Below are 19,964 nucleotides of genomic sequence, written 5' to 3'. Positions count from 1 at the left end.
GATTCTGCATTCTGAAAAATGCTGCTCAGCTGCTCTTTGCAGCCAGCGGGGCTCTGTAGCTACTGGGATTTCCCACCCTTCATTTCCCACCCCTCTGAGCACCCCATTGCACCCCTGTGGGTCTCCAGCTCAGCATCCAGGATTGGATATCACAGCACTGGTGTCCAATCCCCACTGGGAGCATCTTCAGGCCTCCTCAATCCTGCATTGCTCTGTAAATCAGAGTTAATATAGAAAGGCGATGCTGAAGGAGCTGGGGCTGCCTCACAGGGGAGTTACAGTGCTCACAGGGCTTCATTACTCTCTTTTCCCTGAGGACTTACCACCCCTGTCTTTCTCATCACAGGAAAATGCCCTGAACCCTGGAAAAGACCTGACTGCAGTACTGTTTTGAGGCAGGATTTCTCTCCACCCTTCTGCATGAGGCTGCACAAACACAAGGAGAAAGGTTTCTCTGGTCTTCCAAGAAAGCCCTAGCTTCCCCTTTCTTCTTCTGGGGACGGAGCTGACCTCCTTCTGCCCTTGTCCCTGTGACCAGCGTGTCATTTCCAGCAACAGCCAGGAGTTTTGGAGCAAGAAAATGGAAATTTTCCTGTGCTGGTGGTTAGTGCACTCAGGAGGGGGGTTTGAAGCCCCTCAGGGCTCTGCAGAGAGCCCAGAGCAGAGTTCTGTGCCCTCAGTGACTGCCTGGGCTCACAGGCATGACCAGACACAGCTCACTGTCCATGCCCTGGGTGCACTGTCCAAGAACTCACCTTTGCTCTCTTTTAACTGTATTATCCACAAAACAAAGCAAAACTCAGGGGTTTGAGGTTGAAGCACCATCCCTGCTCTAAAAACAGCAAAGCAGAGCGGGGACTGATGAGGCACAAAGCTCCTGCTGTCCCCTCTGGCTGAGGGGCTGGCCGCCATGCAGGGAGCTGTGGGAAGCAGAGCTCATTCTCCCCCACCCCAAAGACCAAGACTGCCACTTTCAGCTCCAAAACCTTCAGAACACTCTCTGGATCTCAGCCCTTAAAGGCAGTCCTCACAGATTCTCCCATCTGACCTCACCCCAGATTTTTGTCCTGCCTTCCTCTGGCTGCTGCAGCCACGTCCTGGGGCACGGCCTGGTCGCCACAGCCTGACCCTGTGGGCAGCGTCCCTGAGCTCTCCCACTTGGCAAACTCTCAGCACAGGAGGCTGCTTGCAGCTTTCTGCACTTACTGGCAAGCATCAAGGGGTTTGTGCAGAAGGGCTCTGAGTGATTCAAGATCTCTGGGAGCTGTGTTGTGGCCACTGCCTGGTTACTGACCTGCAACATGGGAACGAGCGACCTGGGAAAACAAACTTTCCTGCTCCCTGTCTTCTAATACTTAGCTTTGCTTTTTGAGATGAAAGAAGAACGAATTCCTATTTGTATTCATTCCCATTGCCCAATTTAGGAGTTTTTAATCATTTACTGAGAAAAACAAGCCTTCTGTTATGATTGATTGGACTTGAACATAGCTTGCATTCCAACTCCTGAGCAAATAGAAGCTGATTCACTGTTACCAAGACACTGAAAACATTTGTTATCTCTGTCTTGAATGTAACAAATCTGCATCAGCAAGTGGGTGTGAACCACAGAATCGTTTGGGTTGGGAGGAACCTTCAAGCTCATGTCACTCCAACCCTTTGCCATGGGCAGGGACACCTTCCACCATCCCAGGTTGCTCAGAGCCCCATCCAGCCCGGCCTTGAGCATTTCCAGGGATGGGGCAGCCACAGCTCCTCTGGACAGCCTGGCCCAGTGTGTCACCACCTTCACAGGAAATTTCTCCCTTACATTTAATGTAAATCTCTTTTAGTTTTTGCCCATGTAAAACATCACTCTCCCTTACTTACACCCCTGTTAAGTACTGGAAGGCTGCTGTGAGGGCTCCCCAAAGCTCCTCCTCTGCAGACTGACACAGTCCCAGCTCTCTCAGCCTGTGTTCACAGGCACATCTGTACAGCAGGAATAAACCCACAGCTGATGCCCTGCTTGCCAAAGCACATGGGACAGATGAGGATCACTGCTTCCTCCTTCTGGCTCAGTAACTCTGAATTCTCCTAATTGCAGCTTTCAAAAATCCTCTTCCCCAGCTTTCACATCTTCATCCACTCAGCAGCCCCTCCCTGGAGTGCACATTCAAGCCTATACCCTTTAGTTTTCAGACAGATTGACCACTATTACTAATGGACACAAAGGAGGGGAGACAGTTTGGAAGTTGCTTTCCCTTCCCCCATTCCTCCTGTGTTTCCACAGCACTGGGATATTCTGCCACCATGAAGTGCAGCAGACAGCCAAGAGAAGGGATGGCTCCCTTCTTCCAGCCTTTCCATCATGATCTCCTCCTCTCCACAAAATCTCATCTACCGCTCACTCTTTGGGGTCCTTTATGCCAAAAGTGCCTCTCATTTGTCTGCTGCAAATAATCACAAAGCAGCAAGAGCCCCAGCCATTACTGCAGCCTTTTTCCACACTGTCTTTGGGGGTAGGTGGTTCACACTTCCTCAAAAAGCACTGTGCAGTGAGAGCAGTGAGTGCCAGGAGGAAAACAGACTTTTAAAATAAAAGATCCAGATGCAACAGAGGTTCATGGGGTGTGAAAAGAAGGTAAAGTTTCCCTACCACATGAAGCGGGACTTTTTTCTAGCTGTTTTCTGCACACAGATGAATTCTAAGCAAACCCAAATTCCTTTCTCAGAAAGGGGAGTTTAGATGATCCCCAAGCCAATCTGCTCACCCCAGGGATTGAGAGCAATTGCTACCTCAGCTGCTTCTCCTTCACAGTATAAAATAAACCCATTTATATGCCAAAATACCTACCTTTCTCCAGCCTTGGAGATATGGCCTCTCATCTGAGGTGGTGTTTCTCCCTTATCACTTTTGTCCATGAACAGGGACAGGCCCCCACTTCCTTTTTCTATCTAAGATGTATTTGAGATTTCCCTACAGAGCCAATTCTTTCAGTACAGTCAGAATTGGGGTTTGGATCCTGGTCTGTGCCAATATTTCAGTACTATCAGAATCGGGTTTTGGATCCTGGTCTGTGCCAATACTTCAGTACAGTCAGAATTGGGTTTTGGACTCTGGTCTATGCCAATATTTCAGTACCATCAGAATCAGGTTTTGGATCCTGGTCTGTGCCAATATTTTAAAGGCAACTCAACACTGAAATGGAAAATTGGATCATCCTGCCACAGCCTGAGCCCATTTTCCAAGTGGCTCTAGCTAAAGAATCATCAGTTACTGGGAGCAGCACTGAGTAACCACTTCACTTGAATGAAGTGGTTTGGTTATTTAGTGATTGAGTTATTTAGATCAAACTGTTCTGACCACCAGGGGATGCCACATCTCCAGATAGGGAATTTGGCATAGATTCTCTTCACTGGAGGACCCTGAACATGTTTTGTGGATCCCTCAACAAACAGCCTGGACCAGTACAGATGTAACCTGGAAGTAAAAGCCTTTTTGCACAATGTTTGTTCTTTCCCATCTCTTTGCTAAACTGTATCCAACTGAAATCTCTCAGGATTCTTTGGTGAATGATGTTTTTGACAACCACAAAGCAGGTGCTAAGACTGGAGAAAGACACAAGGAAATCTTTCACAGGGATTGCCAAGTGAAACCGGACACCTGCCGAGTTAATGCATTTGTTAAGCTTCAGTGCTACTGCAGGACGTGTGACACAGCTCCGAGGGGCTGAGGCACAACAGAGTCAGCCAAGGGACTGCACAGAGGCTCTTTCAGAATCCCAAATCAGCACGGCCCACTATCTGATCTGATCCCTGCAGTGCAGCCCCCAGGAAATGGCTCTGCTCTGCTCTGGCACTCCCACTGGTGCACAGGTACCAGTGAGAACAACCCGGCACTGAGATCTGTTAGAAAACCTGTCCAGATGGCAGTGAGCAAACTCCAGAGAGCTTTAGCTGCTTGTGTGCAGTGCATCCTGATTCAAATGGAATACATAAATGAGTCTGAATTCTGAGGAGTGGCAAACAGCCCTGGGTCACATAATTTTAACAGCAGAATCAAAAGTGAACTCCCCTTGGTAACACAACCACATAACATGGCATTCAGAATATTTCTTTGCAATTTCTTTTATTAAATATCCTCTGTGATACACAATATTTAGGCAAAAATAGTTTACAATCTGTGATTTGGTGATTCTTACATGAGTCTTTCGCACAGCCACTTCTACAGCAGCTCATGTTGGCATTTAAGGAATAAATCTTTAGCAAAAATCAAATCTCTCACTGTGTGAGATCTATTCTACCCAAAGAAGTTAAAAGAGCATTGGAAAAACTGTGAAAACTCTGAATTCCACTCTTCAGCTAAAAGAAATTTAAGAACTGTGTCACAGACACATTCTTCTTAATAAATGAAGCAGCAGAATAGGAAAATGCAAACTCTGAAGTTTATACAAGCTCATGTCAGTGCACCCCAGGGCAGCAAAAGCAGAGGAAATGCCTCGAGCACAAAGCTCCAGTGCAGTGCTGAGGCTCAGCACAGCAGTGCCCAGCTCCACCTGCCAGTCTGCAAGGCCATTTCCAGTACTGGAAATCTGTCATGGTAATGACCAATGGCAACTGGCACTACCCCCCTGATGGGATTCTGCCCCACACAAGTCAGACAGCATAAACAGATTCTGCTTTCACTTCTGCTGCCAGAACAGCTGCACAGCCTGACACCCAGACTGACTCCTGCACTTTATTCTTTTCTATGTAACCAACCTCATTTTTTACACTGATGAACTGTAAATAAGTGTTTCTTTGCATCAAAATGCTCATTAAACTGATAAGGCTCGTTGGGTATCCAGATAAAGAAACCTGTTGGCACAGGGAAGGCATCTGGAGACACAGCACATGCAGTTCTCACGATGAACATTCCAAGCAGATGCTGAAGTTCCCACCAGAGCTCTATGTCAGGGGCTGCTTGAGGTCAAACAAGCCAGTCCCTCCTTTGACAACCTTCCCAACCACCAGGCAGGCCGAGGGGGAGCGCAGCTCATCGTGGGCACCTGCAACACAATCCAAACAAAATCCTATCAGGAGCTTCCCAAAGGATTCTCCAAGGCCAGTGCTGGAAAGAAATCGTTTTGGTTCATGTGCAAGAAGCACCCCCAGGTTCAGAAAGGTTCTGCCACCTGCTGTTCACACTGAATTGGGATTTCTGGGAGTTCTGAGGCCACAACTCTTTCTAACCCTCCTACAACAACTGTTATCTCATCCCCATCTTTGGTCCCAGCAAATAATTAGGCCACACATTACTAAAACCTCCTGATTCCACATGGGAAGAAAAAACAATCTGAATTCTAAGAGAACACAGATATGACCTTCCAGTGAACACATCCTGGTGACTAAATAGGTCACTAAAAATACATGTGAGGCAAAACCAGAAAGATTCCCTTGTCACTGCTGCCTTTTTCCTTTGTTAGCATGAATCCCTTTGATGTGTATTTTAAATCCCTCTGGCTAGATATGAAGAGAACTTTTCACTGGAGAGACATTCCATGGATTCCTCTGATTTTGTGGTTACTCACTGTAGCGAAACAGTGTCACAGAAATTTGGAAGCACTCCAGATGACATGTCTGGCTGGCATTGTTTTACTTCCACTGTTTTTGTAAGCATTCAGGCTATTTTTTATTCATCCTAACTACAGCAAGCTGCAAGTTTAGCATTAGCACAGTAGGAAATTGGAAATAAAATTGTTAAACTTCTGCTAAGCTTGGTTATTTTTCTTCCACTGAGCAAAATGTACTGAGCTTTGCATCATGCAGAGGGTGGGGGCAGGAGCACACACAGCACTGTGTATGGCATGTGCTCACTGCTCTGATCTCAGCCACAGCTGGATAATTAAATAGCTGAAGAAAAAAAAGCCCCTTTGTTAGGTGGTTAAACAGGACAGTGGTGCTGCCCTGTTTGCTCATGTGATGTGAACAAAGAGTCATTCTGTGAGCAAACAGCCCAGGGCATCTCTGCTGATGCAGTTTGCTCCCTGCACAAGGAGCTGCTGAGCAGCCTGTGCTCCAGCAGCCCTGCTCACCTCAGCTGTGCATGTCCTCACAAACCTCCTCCTCTCCTTCCTACCTCTCAGGGCTCCTTCCCTTCCTCCTGCTCAGGGCTCCTTTCCTTCTCACTGCTCAGGGCACCCGCCCCAGGCACCCTCCCAGTGTCTCCTGAACTGTACAATCGAGTTATCAGTTACATTAAAGCAAATTAGATCCAGGCTGCTGCAATCCCCATCGTGACTGATTTCCAGCGTGGGGAAATCATTAACTCCCTCTGCTTGTAATCAGTGCAGCTCCTGCCAAGCCACCCTGCCCTCTGTCAGCATGCACTGAATGTCTTCATACATAATATTATCCATACATTACATTTCACTTGGCAAAAATCTCCTCTGGTTTGATTTCTAAGTCACTATGTGATACAACAAAAATCCAGAGGGTGAAACCGAGTGAGAAACATCCTCTTCTCTTTAATCTCACCCTGGATTTACACTTTTCCTTCACAATTTTCAGATTAATTAAGTCACTCATAACCAATGCTATTAATTAAAACCCAATCTTTCTTCCCAGAAAAGCCATAAAACAGCATGAGCAAAAAGGAATTCAGTGGTAGAAGTATTTCTGATGTCAGTGCAAGGCAGTTTAGGACAGGAGCTGAAGGGATCATGTTGAGAGCTCTCCCCATTTGGAACTGGAAGGACACAGCAAGTTTCTGACTGGCAAATGACAGAAACCAAGTTTATTTGCAAAAGGGAGATGCAATTGTATCCAAAGGCTGAGATCACAAAAGCTGTCAGGACAGACTTAAAGCATGAAGTTTTTTGATAGAAGGCCTTAAATGAAGATGGCTAATGCTGCTCCAAACATCCTAAATGATCCACACAGCCCTGTGATCTCTACACCTTCCAGAGAGGCAACTGAGGGAAGAATTGAGATTCTTTCATTGAGATTCTAGGGAATCTCAAATGGCACCAGAAACCTACTATTAGACAAATGAGTCTGACTCTTTGTCTGAGTTTGAGGGGAAAAAGCAAAGATAAACTGCTAAATCAGCCAGTTCTTTTCTCAAAATAAAATGCTGAATAGCAAGGCTGGAAAAGATATGGAAGTTATATGCATAAAAACAAAGCAGAGAAGACAATTTTAATAGTAGAGACAGAAAAAGACAGATTTAGTAGCCTGTTATAAATCTTAGCTATAGCAAATCTTAACAACCTTAAGGTTTGTTGTAAAAATGCCCAGCTAATTCTTAAAGAAAGGAGTCACAGACCCCACAGATTACATGTGGGAGCTGGTTTTATTTAAGCTGAGAGAATTTTACTAAAAACATCTGGAACATTTTCCCAGGCAAAGGCTTATTTTAAATATCTGCCTTTGGCATATTTTCTAATACAATTATGCATTACTCAAAATACTGGAAAGTTATGACAGAAACCAAGCATATGTGAAATGCTGCAGCAAGAGATTCAAACTAAAGCATTTACCCATCATTGTTGCATCCTTCAAGAATTTGTAGCTGGTTTCAAATGTCATCTGCTGCAGAGGGGAGGAGTTGGACTGAATTCCAATGCGATTCAGTGGTTTGTAAATTCCTTCAAAACACATGTAGTCTGCCACAAGTGAAAGGTGTCGAGGGTCTACCACAATCCCTTAAAACACAATAAAGACCAATCAGCAGAGCATTCAAGGGCTGAATCTGGGGGCTTTTTAAACAAATCAGGTCTAAAATAAAGCCTTTGAATCCAGGCAGCTTGGAGAACATCTCTATTAACATTCTTCAGTGTGTCTCTGCTTTAACTGCTCCCCTCAAACACCCAGGAGAGGCAGACTGACTAATACAAACCAGTATCTCTCCAAACTGAATCAAGAGAATGGGAAACTGCAATGTCAGGAGTGCTGTAAGGCAGCAGTTTCTCTACATGAAATCAGCAAATGTCTGCACCATCCTTGTTTGCACAGAAGGGGATCCCACATCCATCCATCAGGAGGGACAGAGCTCACACATCCATCAGGGAGGGACAGAGCTCACACATCCCTCAGGAGGGACAGAGCTCACACATCCCTCAGGAGGGACAGAGCTCACACATCCATCAGGGAGGGACAGAGCTCACACATCCCTCAGGAGGGACAGAGCTCACACATCCCTCAGGAGGGACAGAGCTCACACATCCATCACTGAGGGACAGAGCTCACACATCCATCAGGGAGGGACAGAGCTCACACATCCCTCAGGAGGGACAGAGCTCACACATCCCTCAGGAGGGACAGAGCTCACACACCCATCAGGAGGGACAGAGCTCACACATCCATCAGGAGGGACAGAGCTCACACATCCATCACTGAGGGACAGAGCTCACACATCCATCAGGAGGGACAGAGCTCACACACCCATCAGGAGGGACAGAGCTCACACATCCATCCATCACTGAGGGACAGAGCTCACACATCCATCCATCAGGAGGGACAGAGCTCACACATCCATCAGGAGGGACAGAGCTCACACATCCCTCAGGAGGGACAGAGCTCACACATCCCTCAGGAGGAACAGAGCTCACACATCCATCACTGAGGGACAGAGCTCACACATCCATCAGGGAGGGACAGAGCTCACACATCCATCCATCACTGAGGGACAGAGCTCACACATCCCTCAGGAGGGACAGAGCTCACACATCCATCAGGAGGGACAGAGCTCACACATCCCTCAGGAGGGACAGAGCTCACACATCCATCACTGAGGGACAGAGCTCACACATCCATCACTGAGGGACAGAGCTCACACATCCATCAGGAGGGACAGAGCTCCTGCCTCTCACCTGGTGACCTGGATTAGCTGGCCCCCAGAGTCACAAAGGCTCTGATGTCCTCTGTGCATGACATCAGGCATTCACAGAAATCCCTGTTCAGGCTAAAAAAATGCATTTATTCCTAACTAACACGTGTGGACTCAGTGTAATGGGGGTCATTAACAGCTCTATCAACATTTACTGAGCAGTTCTTGAACAACTTGAAGGTCAGACCATTCTGGGCTGCCAGCTGGCAAATCTGTTTGCTATAACTGCTTGCTAAAATTCCTACTGTATTAATCTCCCCCATTTTCAATGGTTTATTTCGCAGTGAGTGCCTGTGAAGCCATGCAGCCTCCCCAGGCTGGGCTCTCTGAATCATCTGAGAGAAGAACATTCAGACAGTGCAGTGCAGCTGTTTTAGCAAAGATAGAAAAACTCAGGAGCCTGGGTTCCCATCATTAAAAAGGCAAAGTGAGGCAAGGTTGAGCCTCTTCTCAGGGCCACTGCACAAGTCTAACAGTTGGCTTCCTCAGACATTAATAATTAATTGGTCTGAAACTTGTAGCTTGGAAAAAAATATACCAGAATGGAAAAACTCTGTGAAGGGGGAATAAATTCAACCTCACCTATTTCCTACTGATTAAAAGAAAATTAATAACTAACCAGCAAGGTCTTCACAGAAGACTCTAAAATAATTAAAACTATGAAAACCTGCAACCTAAAAATAAGCACATAAATGAAAAGATCATGCAAAACCGTAACTGAAAGCATGTGTCTGTATTTTCCTATCTTAATGTTATTAAAGACTATAAAAATACAAAGAAATCCTACCATATACAGCAAATACATCTTTTATTTCCTTTATAATCACCCTCAGGGCTGATTCAATTCCATAATTCTTAGCCATGGAATGGATATCATTGCAATAAAGTCTGTTCAGGTCCAAAATCTGAAAACAGAAAAAACAGAGACACAAGTTAGGACAACAGTTGCTCTGTATTTCTAAATAACTTAAGCTAAGACAGATTTTTTTCCTATGTTTTTCATGAGCTTAAGCAGCACCAACAGTTACAGAATAACTAGGCAGCAGCCTGGCTGTTAAACACAGAGAAAAATTATTCTGAGGATTTGTGTTAAGTAGCATTAAATAGATGAATAGGAGCACTGGAGTCAAAATTCACCACATGAGAAAATTAACTGAAATCACAAAAAGCAAGCTAACAAATTACACCAGAAAACAAGTTAAACAAGTTAAAGTCTTTCAAAAGAAGACTTAACAGAAAACAAGTTAAAGTCTTCCAAACAACACAGTGCAATGCCCAGTGTGGCTCAGACAGCCAGAACTATTAGCAAAAGAGAAGATGCAGATTAAAACAATCCTGTATTTGGAGAGCTATGGCCTAGATGGGATAACAGAACTATTCATCTCCAAGCACTGCAATTCATTGAGATGAAGAACTCCCTCAAGCAACATTTAGAGAGACACCAGAGAGAAGAATGGTGTGAAATCATCTGTCATTAGTCCCTGGCTGCTGCACAAACACTGATTTGCAAGCTGCCCTTGAGAAAAGGCTCCACTGAATACATCTGGGGATAAAAAGGAGGAGGAAGACAGTTCAGGAGCTGAAAGGCTCCACATCACCCCTGAGAAACTGAAATGACATCCATCATCCACCATCTCCCCCAGACACAAAAGAGCATTGAAGTCTGGGGTTAGAAACAGATTACACACATCAGAGTATTTGAAGAGCTCTGCCAGGTTGATCCCTTCTGTCTGGAGAACAGATTCCTTCTGTCCCTCCTTGCTGGTGCTCTCGTTGAGCAGGCAGCGAGTGATGCCCTTCACCTCGTGGATCACCGTGCCGCGCGCCAGCGACGCCAGCAGCGAGGACACGTCAAAGTACACCTTGGTCAGAGGCAGGGCCAGGGAAACCTGAGGGGGAAACAGCACAGGTAAGGAGGCTTGAACAGCAGGCTCGACAACCAGCACCCTTCTCTTCAGGCACAAAGCTGACACGTGGAATTACCCTGGTTGTGTGTGAAGGAACATAAATGTCTGACTGGAATTAGAGGTGAGTGATGGCAATGTGAACTCCCCACCCCAGGGCTGTTCATCCACATTGCTTCTGAGGTCTCAACGTACAAGGACAGCAATTTTTTTTTTTGTTTGTTTATCCCTTCTGTCAGGTATATGCTTGTTGAGGTTTTTATTTTTTATTAAGATGTTTACATTTTTATCAACAGTTCAGCCATCGCTTTTATTCATCAAGGGCTACACAGCAGACTGCCACAGACATTTTTTATGAAAAATCCTTTCCTTAGGATTTTTGCTCCTGAGAAGCTGAGAGGCCTCAGAAACAAAATGTAAACAATGATTATCTGCTGCTGTGGAATGCAACAGGTGCATCTGGGATTGGTCTCATGTGGTTGTTTCTAATTAATGGCCAATCTCAGTCAGCTGTCTGGACTGTCTCAGTCAGTCACAAACCTTTGTTATCATTCTTTTTCTATTCTTAGCTCAGCCTTCTGATGAAATCCTTTCTTCTATTCTTTTAGTATAGTTTTAATATAATATATATCATAAAATAATAAATCAGCCTTATGAAACATGGAGTCAGATCCTCGTCTCTTCCCTCACCCTAAGACCCCTGTGAACACCCCCACAGCAGCCCATCATATACTAAAAGATTAAAACAATAAGCCTGTCAAAAATTGTTTTTAGAAAAAGTTCCATGAGGTGTTCTGAAAATGAGAAAGTACTAAAAATGCCATCAAAAAATACATTTGTAGTGCTGCTTTCTGTATTCACATGGGATTGCTGAGACAGAACAGCAGCACTGCATGGAAAAGAGCCGTTAGTTATGGGGGCTCCGACTGTGCAAGCACCCAGAGATGTTCCACCTTACCTCACACCAAAGCTCACTCTCAGTGTCAAAGGTGTAATCCTGTATGGATGGGTGGCTCTCCACAACAGCGCTCACTCGCACCTCTGCTGACTTAAGCAGTTGATCTTTCCCTTTTTTAGTCTGAGACACAAAGGAAAGATGCTGAGAATCTTCACCCTCTGCTCTGTTCTGATCCTCTTCAGCACCAGGAGTCCCTTCTTCTTTTTCAGATTCAGCCTCTTCATCTTCTGGATTCTCATTAACGTTTTCTTCCCCATTCTCTTCTTCGCTCTCATAATCAACCTGCAAAGAAATAACTCTGTGTTTATCTGAGCCAGAACCTGTACAGAGACACAGCACACCATGAAAAGTCCAATTCTGGGATGTTCTTCACTGCTGAGTTGCAAGGATCTTGCCCCTACAGCACAAAGAAAATGCAATTTTGTTGTAAAGAAAATAATACAACAGATTAGGTTCAGTCTTTATCTCTTTATAATCTTACCATTATTTCTCACCACAGTCCAGGATGCTACAGGATGTTGAGACTGTAGTTTTTAGCTTGTAGAATTTAGTTTGCTCTCCCTGAGAAAGTCCAATTTCTTCCCATAATCCAACTGATGATAGGATTCCCTCAGATTTTCAGTTACCCCGCCCTCTTGCAGAAATTACAGCACTCCACCTTTTAAGAGCTTATTATGAAGTACTGAACACAGAGAAACATGCAGGGAGACTATTTTTTAAGAACCACAGTAAAGTGTTAAAAAACAATTAATAGCATGAAATTAGCAAAAGATAAAATTAAGGTGAACTTCAGCACAGCCTGACTGCCAGACACATCCACCCAAATACCTGAAGAACAAAGCTTCAGAAAAGACACAAATGAAAACTCTTCAGCCCAAAGAAGGAGAAAACCTCTATTTCCCTCTCAAGTGGGGTTTGGTTTTTTTCAGCATTTTGTTTCAATGGAAGTTTTCCTTCCCAAGTCAAACACAGAAGAAATAGGGACTTTTAAAGAGCAGTGCTGAGCACCTATAAAGCCATTACCTCTTCCTCCTGGTTCTTCCTCCGTTTTGTTTCTGTAGCATCACCATCCCCTTCATCAGCTTCTGCATCAACAATGTTCTCTTCTTCCTCTGCTACAGCTTCCAGACTGTTCAGGGTCTAAAAATCCATGACAGATGATCAGGCTGACTGCTAGTCAGTACCAACAGCATCAAAAGCCTCCAGCCAAACATCTGGAGTTTAACAATCTCTTGTTCAAGGTTCTGCCTTTACAGAAAAAAATAGTTTCTGTGTGTCCACTACTATAAAGAAATGAACTCATATTCCTGATAACTGCAACATTTAACAAGATCAATGTCTACAAGATGGATAAGCTGTCACTCTGCTCTGACATTCCTTGATGGGAGAGGAGTGAAAGAACATGCAAAAGCATTTCAATGAACAGAGGACCTTCCCTAAAGTTTTGACAACCACTGCTCCAACAGGACCCTGATCTTGGAGGAAGAAGAGTGATGTGTTTTTGTCCAAAAGAAGCTAAAATGAGCAGTCATTTTCAGAGTACAGTCTTAAGCAAATCAGGAATTAATAAACAAAAACTTCAATTTCCTTGTCAATTTTATGAGAACACAAAGACAGTTTATGTACAAAGTATTTCAGTAGTAATTTAGTATTCGCAGATTTGGTGTGCACTGAAAGATGCTACACTTTTCCAATTCTGGTTCTCAACAGCAGTGAAAGAAGTGAGGTGTTTGTCAGGTGATGATTTTTTGTACCTTGTCTTGCTCATCATCTAAATCCTTCCAAGTTGTTTTCCGAGTGCTGACTTCATTAAAAGATGCCATCTTTGTAGTCTTCCTTTTAATTGCTTCCAGAAGAACTTTAAAGAACCTGACAGAGAAGCAACTCAGAATGTCAAAGTTCAGCAGTGCCACAGAAAATGTGAAGTTGTCAAAAAATTTATCTATTTTGATTAACAAGCCAGTCAATTCATAACAGGACATTATTCCCTGCTGGATGCAAAAGTACTTCTAGGATAATGCAAATAATTTTTCTCAGCCCTTTCTCATTCATTTAGGAATCAAAAGGTTGGTATGAGCTCTGTTACTGTCACAGATGTAGCTGTGCATCCAAAGCATAAAATTATACACTCATCTGGATATAAAATCTGCACATCAAACTGACCTTCAGAAGAGATGGTTCATTACTGAACTTGAATAATAAAATTGCCAATTTGATTCAAGACATAAAAGCAGGTGTGTAAATTTTTTCTGCAACTCTGCTAGAACTATTCCTCTAAAAGCCCCACCAGCTGTAATCAACCACATGCAAAGCCCATAAAAAGGCAAAAGAAGAGCAAATATTAAAGTATTTAAAAGCAAACTTACCTTGTTTCCATGAAGTGCAAGATCTGCCTGGGCTTCACACACTTCTCCTCCCGGTAATATTCATAGGGCAAGAAATGGAATCTGATTTTGTAGAGGCGATGCTTGTTCAGCTTGTGCTTCACATGCAGGGTCTCCTCAATGTCCACTTTCTCCAAGACCTACAAAACATTCCCAAGTAAGAATGTTACTCCTTTGATGAAGACATTTCATTTGTTTCCTGCAGTTCTGGTTTTCACAGGAAACCAGAATTACACAAGGCTAACTGGCAAACTTTTCTGGAGGCTCCTGGGCAAAAGGACTGTACCCTACTGCACTTTTTGTCTTCCCAACAATTAATTCAGACAATACTGGAAAAGCCTCAATTCCCACCCAACTCCTTCACAAGAGATTACCCTTCTCAGGAGGCCTACAGCTTCACTTTACTGACCATGCTCACTGAGCAGGACAGCATTCCAGCACACAGCTAAGTCTTAACCTGATTCTTGCTGCTTTCAACTCACAAGAGTTGAAAAAATAGAAGGAGGAGGGCATGGAGGAAGCACAAGGGTGCAGTGCCAGGAAGGAGGAACACAGAACACACCCTGGTGTAGTGAATCTCCACAGAGACACATGTTCTGCCTCTACTGAGCACAGCAATTTGTGTGAGATAGGAAGGGATGGGGGACAGATGGAAAAGTATCTATCTGAGCTCTATGTCAATCACAGCCAGATGAGCTTGTCTCAAAGACAAAACAGAGTCCCTGCAGTTCTACAGACAGAGAAAAACGTGCTTGAGAAAAAGCCAAAGACTCTGGCATAGCAAACTACTGATGAGCTCAAAGAGGAGAGTTTGTTTTGCTGACTCTCAAAGGATGCACTGAAAAGAAATCTCACCTCAGCCAAGCACACTCTTGTGAGCAGTTTCTTAAGGTGTTTCACCTTTTTGAGAGCTTTCTTGGTATTGAGCACAGGAACACTCATCATTGGTGTTTTAATGTTTGAGCTGGCCACCATCAGTATTTCCCTCAACCTTTAAACAAAGAATAATCATTCCAATTAAGCCATAAATGCACTATGCAAATCAAGTAATTATCTAGGTTATTTCATTAGGCAGAGTGCAGTAACTGGCAGCTCCACCAAAGCCATGTGCACCCAGAGCTGTGGTCACACTGCACTGCTCCTTTTCTCTGTTCTGATTCCCCCAGTTATGAGAAGAGATGATAATAAATTGTTCCAAGAACAGAAAGACTAATGAGATCTGTTTCCTACAGATGCACGAGGGATGATTCCTTGTGTGTTCTTCCCCTCTTGTGCTTCTCAGAGGCAGCACAATCCCCTCCCACCTAAGGCATCCCACACTCCCACATGAGGCCAGGTCAGGACCCACACTATTCCAAATAAACTGATGATTTGTAATTTGATTTGATGATCTGTAAATCAGATTAGAGTAAGGGGCCTTCATAGATCTTTAGTATCTGCAAAAAGAACCAAAATAACTGGAAAATTGTAAAACATTAAAATATTCTGAACAGGGAAAATTAACAAGGGCACTGAAGGACTGTGCACCATCAATATTCACACATATACCTGCTAGTGTACCTAGCACAATTATATACCTGAGTGCCCAAAATAAAGGGCCCATTGAGGACAAAGCTTTCTCACCTTGGAATACCCAATGTGACATTCATTTCACCTCTGCCAGCAAAGTGAAAGGTGTTCAGAGTCATCTGTGTTGAAGGTTCCCCAATGCTCTGAGCAGCAAGAAGCCCCACAGCCTCTCCTGGGTCACAGAGAGAACGCTGCCACTTTAAATACAACAGATCCTTTAATCTGGAGACAGGAAATGAGAGGTTTAGCTCAACATGCAAAATAAAAAACTCAGAAAAGAATGAATCATTGCTCAGTTCAATGAAGTCACAACTTTGAGACAATTTCTCCTGGTAGCTTACAGATAAATAAACTCCAGAAACTGTAAAATTGTCTATCCCCATCTGATCTGACAAACACAGCCCATTAACACAGAACTGGGGCCTTGGCCAAATTGTATTTTAGTTCTGCTGCCAATTCCCAGAATGTCAAAAGAGTCCATTTACTTCCACTTGCTAACAGCCTTGCTAACTCCAAGGTGCATCAAGAGCAAACTCTGGTTTTCAAGATCACTATAAAGTATTATTTTATATGCATGGGGACAGCAATACATTGCTGTGGTTCCAGAGAGGCTTTGTTAAAGCCCTCAGCAGCATGGAAAATTCAGGTTTGGAAGGAACAGATAACCAGAGCCTCCCCATTGCACACTACACATATTTGGCTTTCAAGAACCATTTTGAAACCCAGTGCTTGGCTTCACAGTGGCCACAACAGAAACAAGGCTTGGTAAAGACTCTTCAGTTTTAGCCAATTTGCTGCACAAAGGTATTTTGGGTTTTGGCTCAGTACAAAGAAGACACAGAGGTTTTTACCTAGCAGAAGAAAGTGCTGTGTGCATGTAGCTCCGGCTGTTCTCAGATTCCCATTTACTGATATAGCCTTCAACTCCCTTCTCAAATGTTTCTGAAACTGATGCAAAATAAGTATCTGGGCGCCAAACCCCCAGGCTTGGGTCAGGACACTTATTTGTCTTCTTCAGGTACTTCCTTTGCTTCTTCTCATCAAGCTCATACCACATCTTCAACAACTGAAAATGAGAGGAGGTTTTTAGGCTGGCTGCTTTATCCACAAGCAATCAAGCAGCAGTGAAGGAGGAAAGGAGAACCTGTGCAGAGTGTAGGGGTGTACACACACAGCAAACAGCTCAGCTGCAAATATGGTGTGCTCCTTTTCCTGATATTTAACACTTTTGAAGTCAATTTATTTCAAGATTCTTTACATGCCCGCCTAAAAATATCCCAACTTATGTAACTACTCCACAGTAACTAAAGCAGTGAAATAATGCCTCAAAGAATCATTTTAACTGGGAGTGAAATCAAAAACTAGGAGTTGTTATCAAAAAGTGTCAAGAGCAACACAAATTCAGCACAGCTCAATGAATAAACCTTTGATTAGGAAAAACAGCTTTTGCAGACAAGCTCACAGAGTTATCTCTCAACACCTTCGACCTGCCCAAGTTCCACCAGGATAAATTCCTTCTGACAGCAAGGCTGTGAAGCAGGACCTGTCTGAATTCTGTGTCCATACCCCATCTTCATTAGAAGCCATGTCTTATAGACCAGTGCTGTGATGGACAAGAGGCTTGAGCAGGAGTATTTTTTTGGAAAAACTAGGCAGGGCTGGCTCAGCTCTCTGATCTTGGGTATTCAAACAGGTTCTCAGTCAGCTAGCAGACAGCTGTCCATGTAAGAGAGATTTACTTTGTGTACATGAAAAAACCAAATAACCCACCATTAAACAGAACCAACTCCTCCAAACCATTCACAAACATGACCTAACAACACATTTATCTCAGTTTTTAGCCCCTTCCCTAGCACTAGGGCCCTCAGACTTTAATAAATCTCAGCTTATCATCCACATACTTGACATGATTCCTTTAAAAGGCAACTTGTTTAGTTAGACTGTGAAACACTTTGGGATTCACAGGGCAATTAAACAAAAGACACTGAATTCTGTAACTTCTTTTGAAGGGTTTGGTCAGTTTAACTGCCTCTGTGTTACCTGTAAAGTAGCAGGATCTCTTCCATTCTTAATTTCACCTCCTGGAAGCTGTGCTTTCAAACTTGCCAATTTCTTTTGGGAAAACAACAGAAAGCCTCCTTCTCTTTGCACAGAGTTTTGGTGTCTGGCTCGCCACTTTTTGATGGCTTTGAACTGCTGGTTAGCTTGGTGAGACTCCATCCTTGCTAAAGCCTCATCCAGATGGTTTCTCTTCTGGATTACCTGTAAGAAAGTAATTTGTATGATTATTCTTCTCTCTGTCCTCACTGTACCAGGAAAGGCAAAACAAACTGAGAAGGGCATTGCTATAAAGCAATTTTCAAATTTGGTTTTCAATCCAACTGAGACAAAACCCTAATAACTTTACGCTATTATCACCACTCTATAATAAGCAGTGATACTGGTACAAGTTAATCACCAGTGGTGATACTGGTAAAAGTTAATCAAACTTGACAGACTGAAAAGTGAAGTCATCTTTGTTGAATTCAAGTGCAGAGTTAGAACAGACAGTGCTTGGTGCTCTGCTGAAATTGAGATGCTGAAATCAAGCTGCAGACTTCAGAGTGGTTCCATATTTTGAATACAATGGCAAATAAAATTGTACATTAGTCTGAAAGTAACTGAGACAAACAAGTGTTGCCACTGGATCCCTGACAGATGTGCCAGATGTTAAGCATGTGTTTCAGTCTCCCCTTCACTCCTCATAAATACTTAAGATTTAGGTGTTTTACCTCATAGTTTTCTGCAATGAAAGGAAACTGCTCAGGCTGTAAGAACTGAGTTTTAGGGATATCAAGCCCATCTTCTCCATACAGAAACTGCACCACGCTGCCATCACTGTCTCGTACGGTCAGGTCATACTGAACCACCAGCCCTTCCAAATGTTTTATGATACACCTATTCCAGAGGGGGAAAAATGGGAAAAAAACCCAAAATATAAGAAAAATGCTGTTAAGAGGCTACAAAGCAGCAAGAATTATACAACTCTAACACAAACCCCACTGTTGTCATCAACATCTCAAGTATACTTAAGGGCTGGTCAGGAATTCTGGAAGCCAAAATCCTACAGACACAACACTCATGTGAAATGCTAGATTTGTAAAGCTTTCAGCATGCTGCTCCCTCCAGCCTCCTTGGACTGATCTGACTTAAAACGAAACAGTAAATTACTCTTCATTTCTGCTGTCATGCTTTAACAGTTTTCTGAAAGAAAGAGGCATCCCTCCTTTAGAACTCCTCACTACCCTCTGACACAATTCAAAAGTTCAATTTTCTTCTATATATGCTGAAGGTGTTGCTTGACTAAGGACAAGAGCCACTCAGTGTGGCCAAGAGAAACTGGAGCTGCCTGAACTCGTACACCTATCTATATTTGTGCCAGAAAAAAAGATTTCTGCAAAAGGAGAAGCTGCTGCTGTTGAAATGATAATGATCAAATGATAATGATCATGCTGTTCAAATGATAATGATCAAATGATAATGTTGATCTAGATCTCTAGAAAATTGTACTTAGAACAAACAGCATTCAGACTATTATGTAAAAATCAAACACAGTGAAGGTAATCTAAGCAATGCAGGCATTTAGAGTCTACAGAACTTTCTCAGAAAAAAGAGAAAAATCAACAACCAACAAAAGGAGCTTTTAAAGGCTCCAATTCTGAAGCAGGCCTCTCACCTTTGCAGGTACCCAGAACGGCTGGTTTTGACAGCTGTATCCACAAGACCTTCCCTGCCAGCCATGCAGTGAAAGAAGAATTCCTAAACACAAGCACAACACCATCAGCATTCTGCTAATAAGTGCATCAACACTGGCAATTTATGTTCTTCCTCAAAAGCTTCATATGAAATCAGGGTGAGCAAAGTCCATTTATCTATAATTGCAGATACCCTTTATTAAAATACCAAGACTCAAATAAACTTCAGTATCAACACAAGCAGCCTTAAACTTACAGAAGGTTTGATCCCAGTGAGAAATCTGCCAGTCACAAATCCTCCTGAGCTAGGGGAAAAGTCGTAAGGCTGGAAACATGGCAGTGATTTGCCAGATGCCATCAGTGGGGGTCTTCGGCCTTCCAGCTCAATCTGGCCCAGCAAACAAGAAATCTAAATGTGGGCAGGAAAAAAGGAAACATCACTTTTCCATCCAGCTTTTTGTTCACATAAGCTTAGTGATTTTTCTTGAAAAATACAGTAAAAAAAGGTCAAATGTTGAGTAAATGCTCTGTAGCTCCACGTGGAATTGTTCATGGAATGTTCCAGCT

The 19,964-nt window shown here is 43.5% G+C and overlaps 1 protein-coding gene across 1 annotated transcript in view; it reads right to left on the bottom strand.

Annotated features, from left to right (window-relative positions):
- Window positions 1-4,124: 4,124 nt before the first annotated feature.
- POLR1A (RNA polymerase I subunit A) overlaps window positions 4,125-19,964 on the bottom strand; it is a 34,242-nt gene continuing 18,402 nt past the window's right edge. Inside the window, exons 20-34 of the mRNA XM_058803308.1 lie at window positions 19,654-19,806; window positions 19,379-19,461; window positions 18,435-18,600; window positions 17,704-17,925; window positions 16,515-16,729; window positions 15,718-15,885; window positions 14,950-15,085; window positions 14,077-14,234; window positions 13,465-13,579; window positions 12,734-12,850; window positions 11,711-11,992; window positions 10,537-10,737; window positions 9,636-9,753; window positions 7,500-7,664; window positions 4,125-5,027 (exon numbers count right to left, since the gene is read on the bottom strand). Of these exons, the coding sequence (XP_058659291.1) occupies window positions 4,927-5,027; window positions 7,500-7,664; window positions 9,636-9,753; window positions 10,537-10,737; window positions 11,711-11,992; window positions 12,734-12,850; window positions 13,465-13,579; window positions 14,077-14,234; window positions 14,950-15,085; window positions 15,718-15,885; window positions 16,515-16,729; window positions 17,704-17,925; window positions 18,435-18,600; window positions 19,379-19,461; window positions 19,654-19,806 (2,400 nt within the window). The 3' untranslated portion in view covers window positions 4,125-4,926. The remainder of the gene's footprint in view (window positions 5,028-7,499; window positions 7,665-9,635; window positions 9,754-10,536; window positions 10,738-11,710; window positions 11,993-12,733; window positions 12,851-13,464; window positions 13,580-14,076; window positions 14,235-14,949; window positions 15,086-15,717; window positions 15,886-16,514; window positions 16,730-17,703; window positions 17,926-18,434; window positions 18,601-19,378; window positions 19,462-19,653; window positions 19,807-19,964) is intronic.

This window comes from Ammospiza caudacuta, chromosome 4 (assembly GCF_027887145.1).
Source record: "Ammospiza caudacuta isolate bAmmCau1 chromosome 4, bAmmCau1.pri, whole genome shotgun sequence".
In the NCBI taxonomy this organism is placed as follows: Eukaryota; Metazoa; Chordata; class Aves; order Passeriformes; family Passerellidae; genus Ammospiza; species Ammospiza caudacuta.
This window is presented reverse-complemented; position numbering and strand designations above follow the sequence as displayed.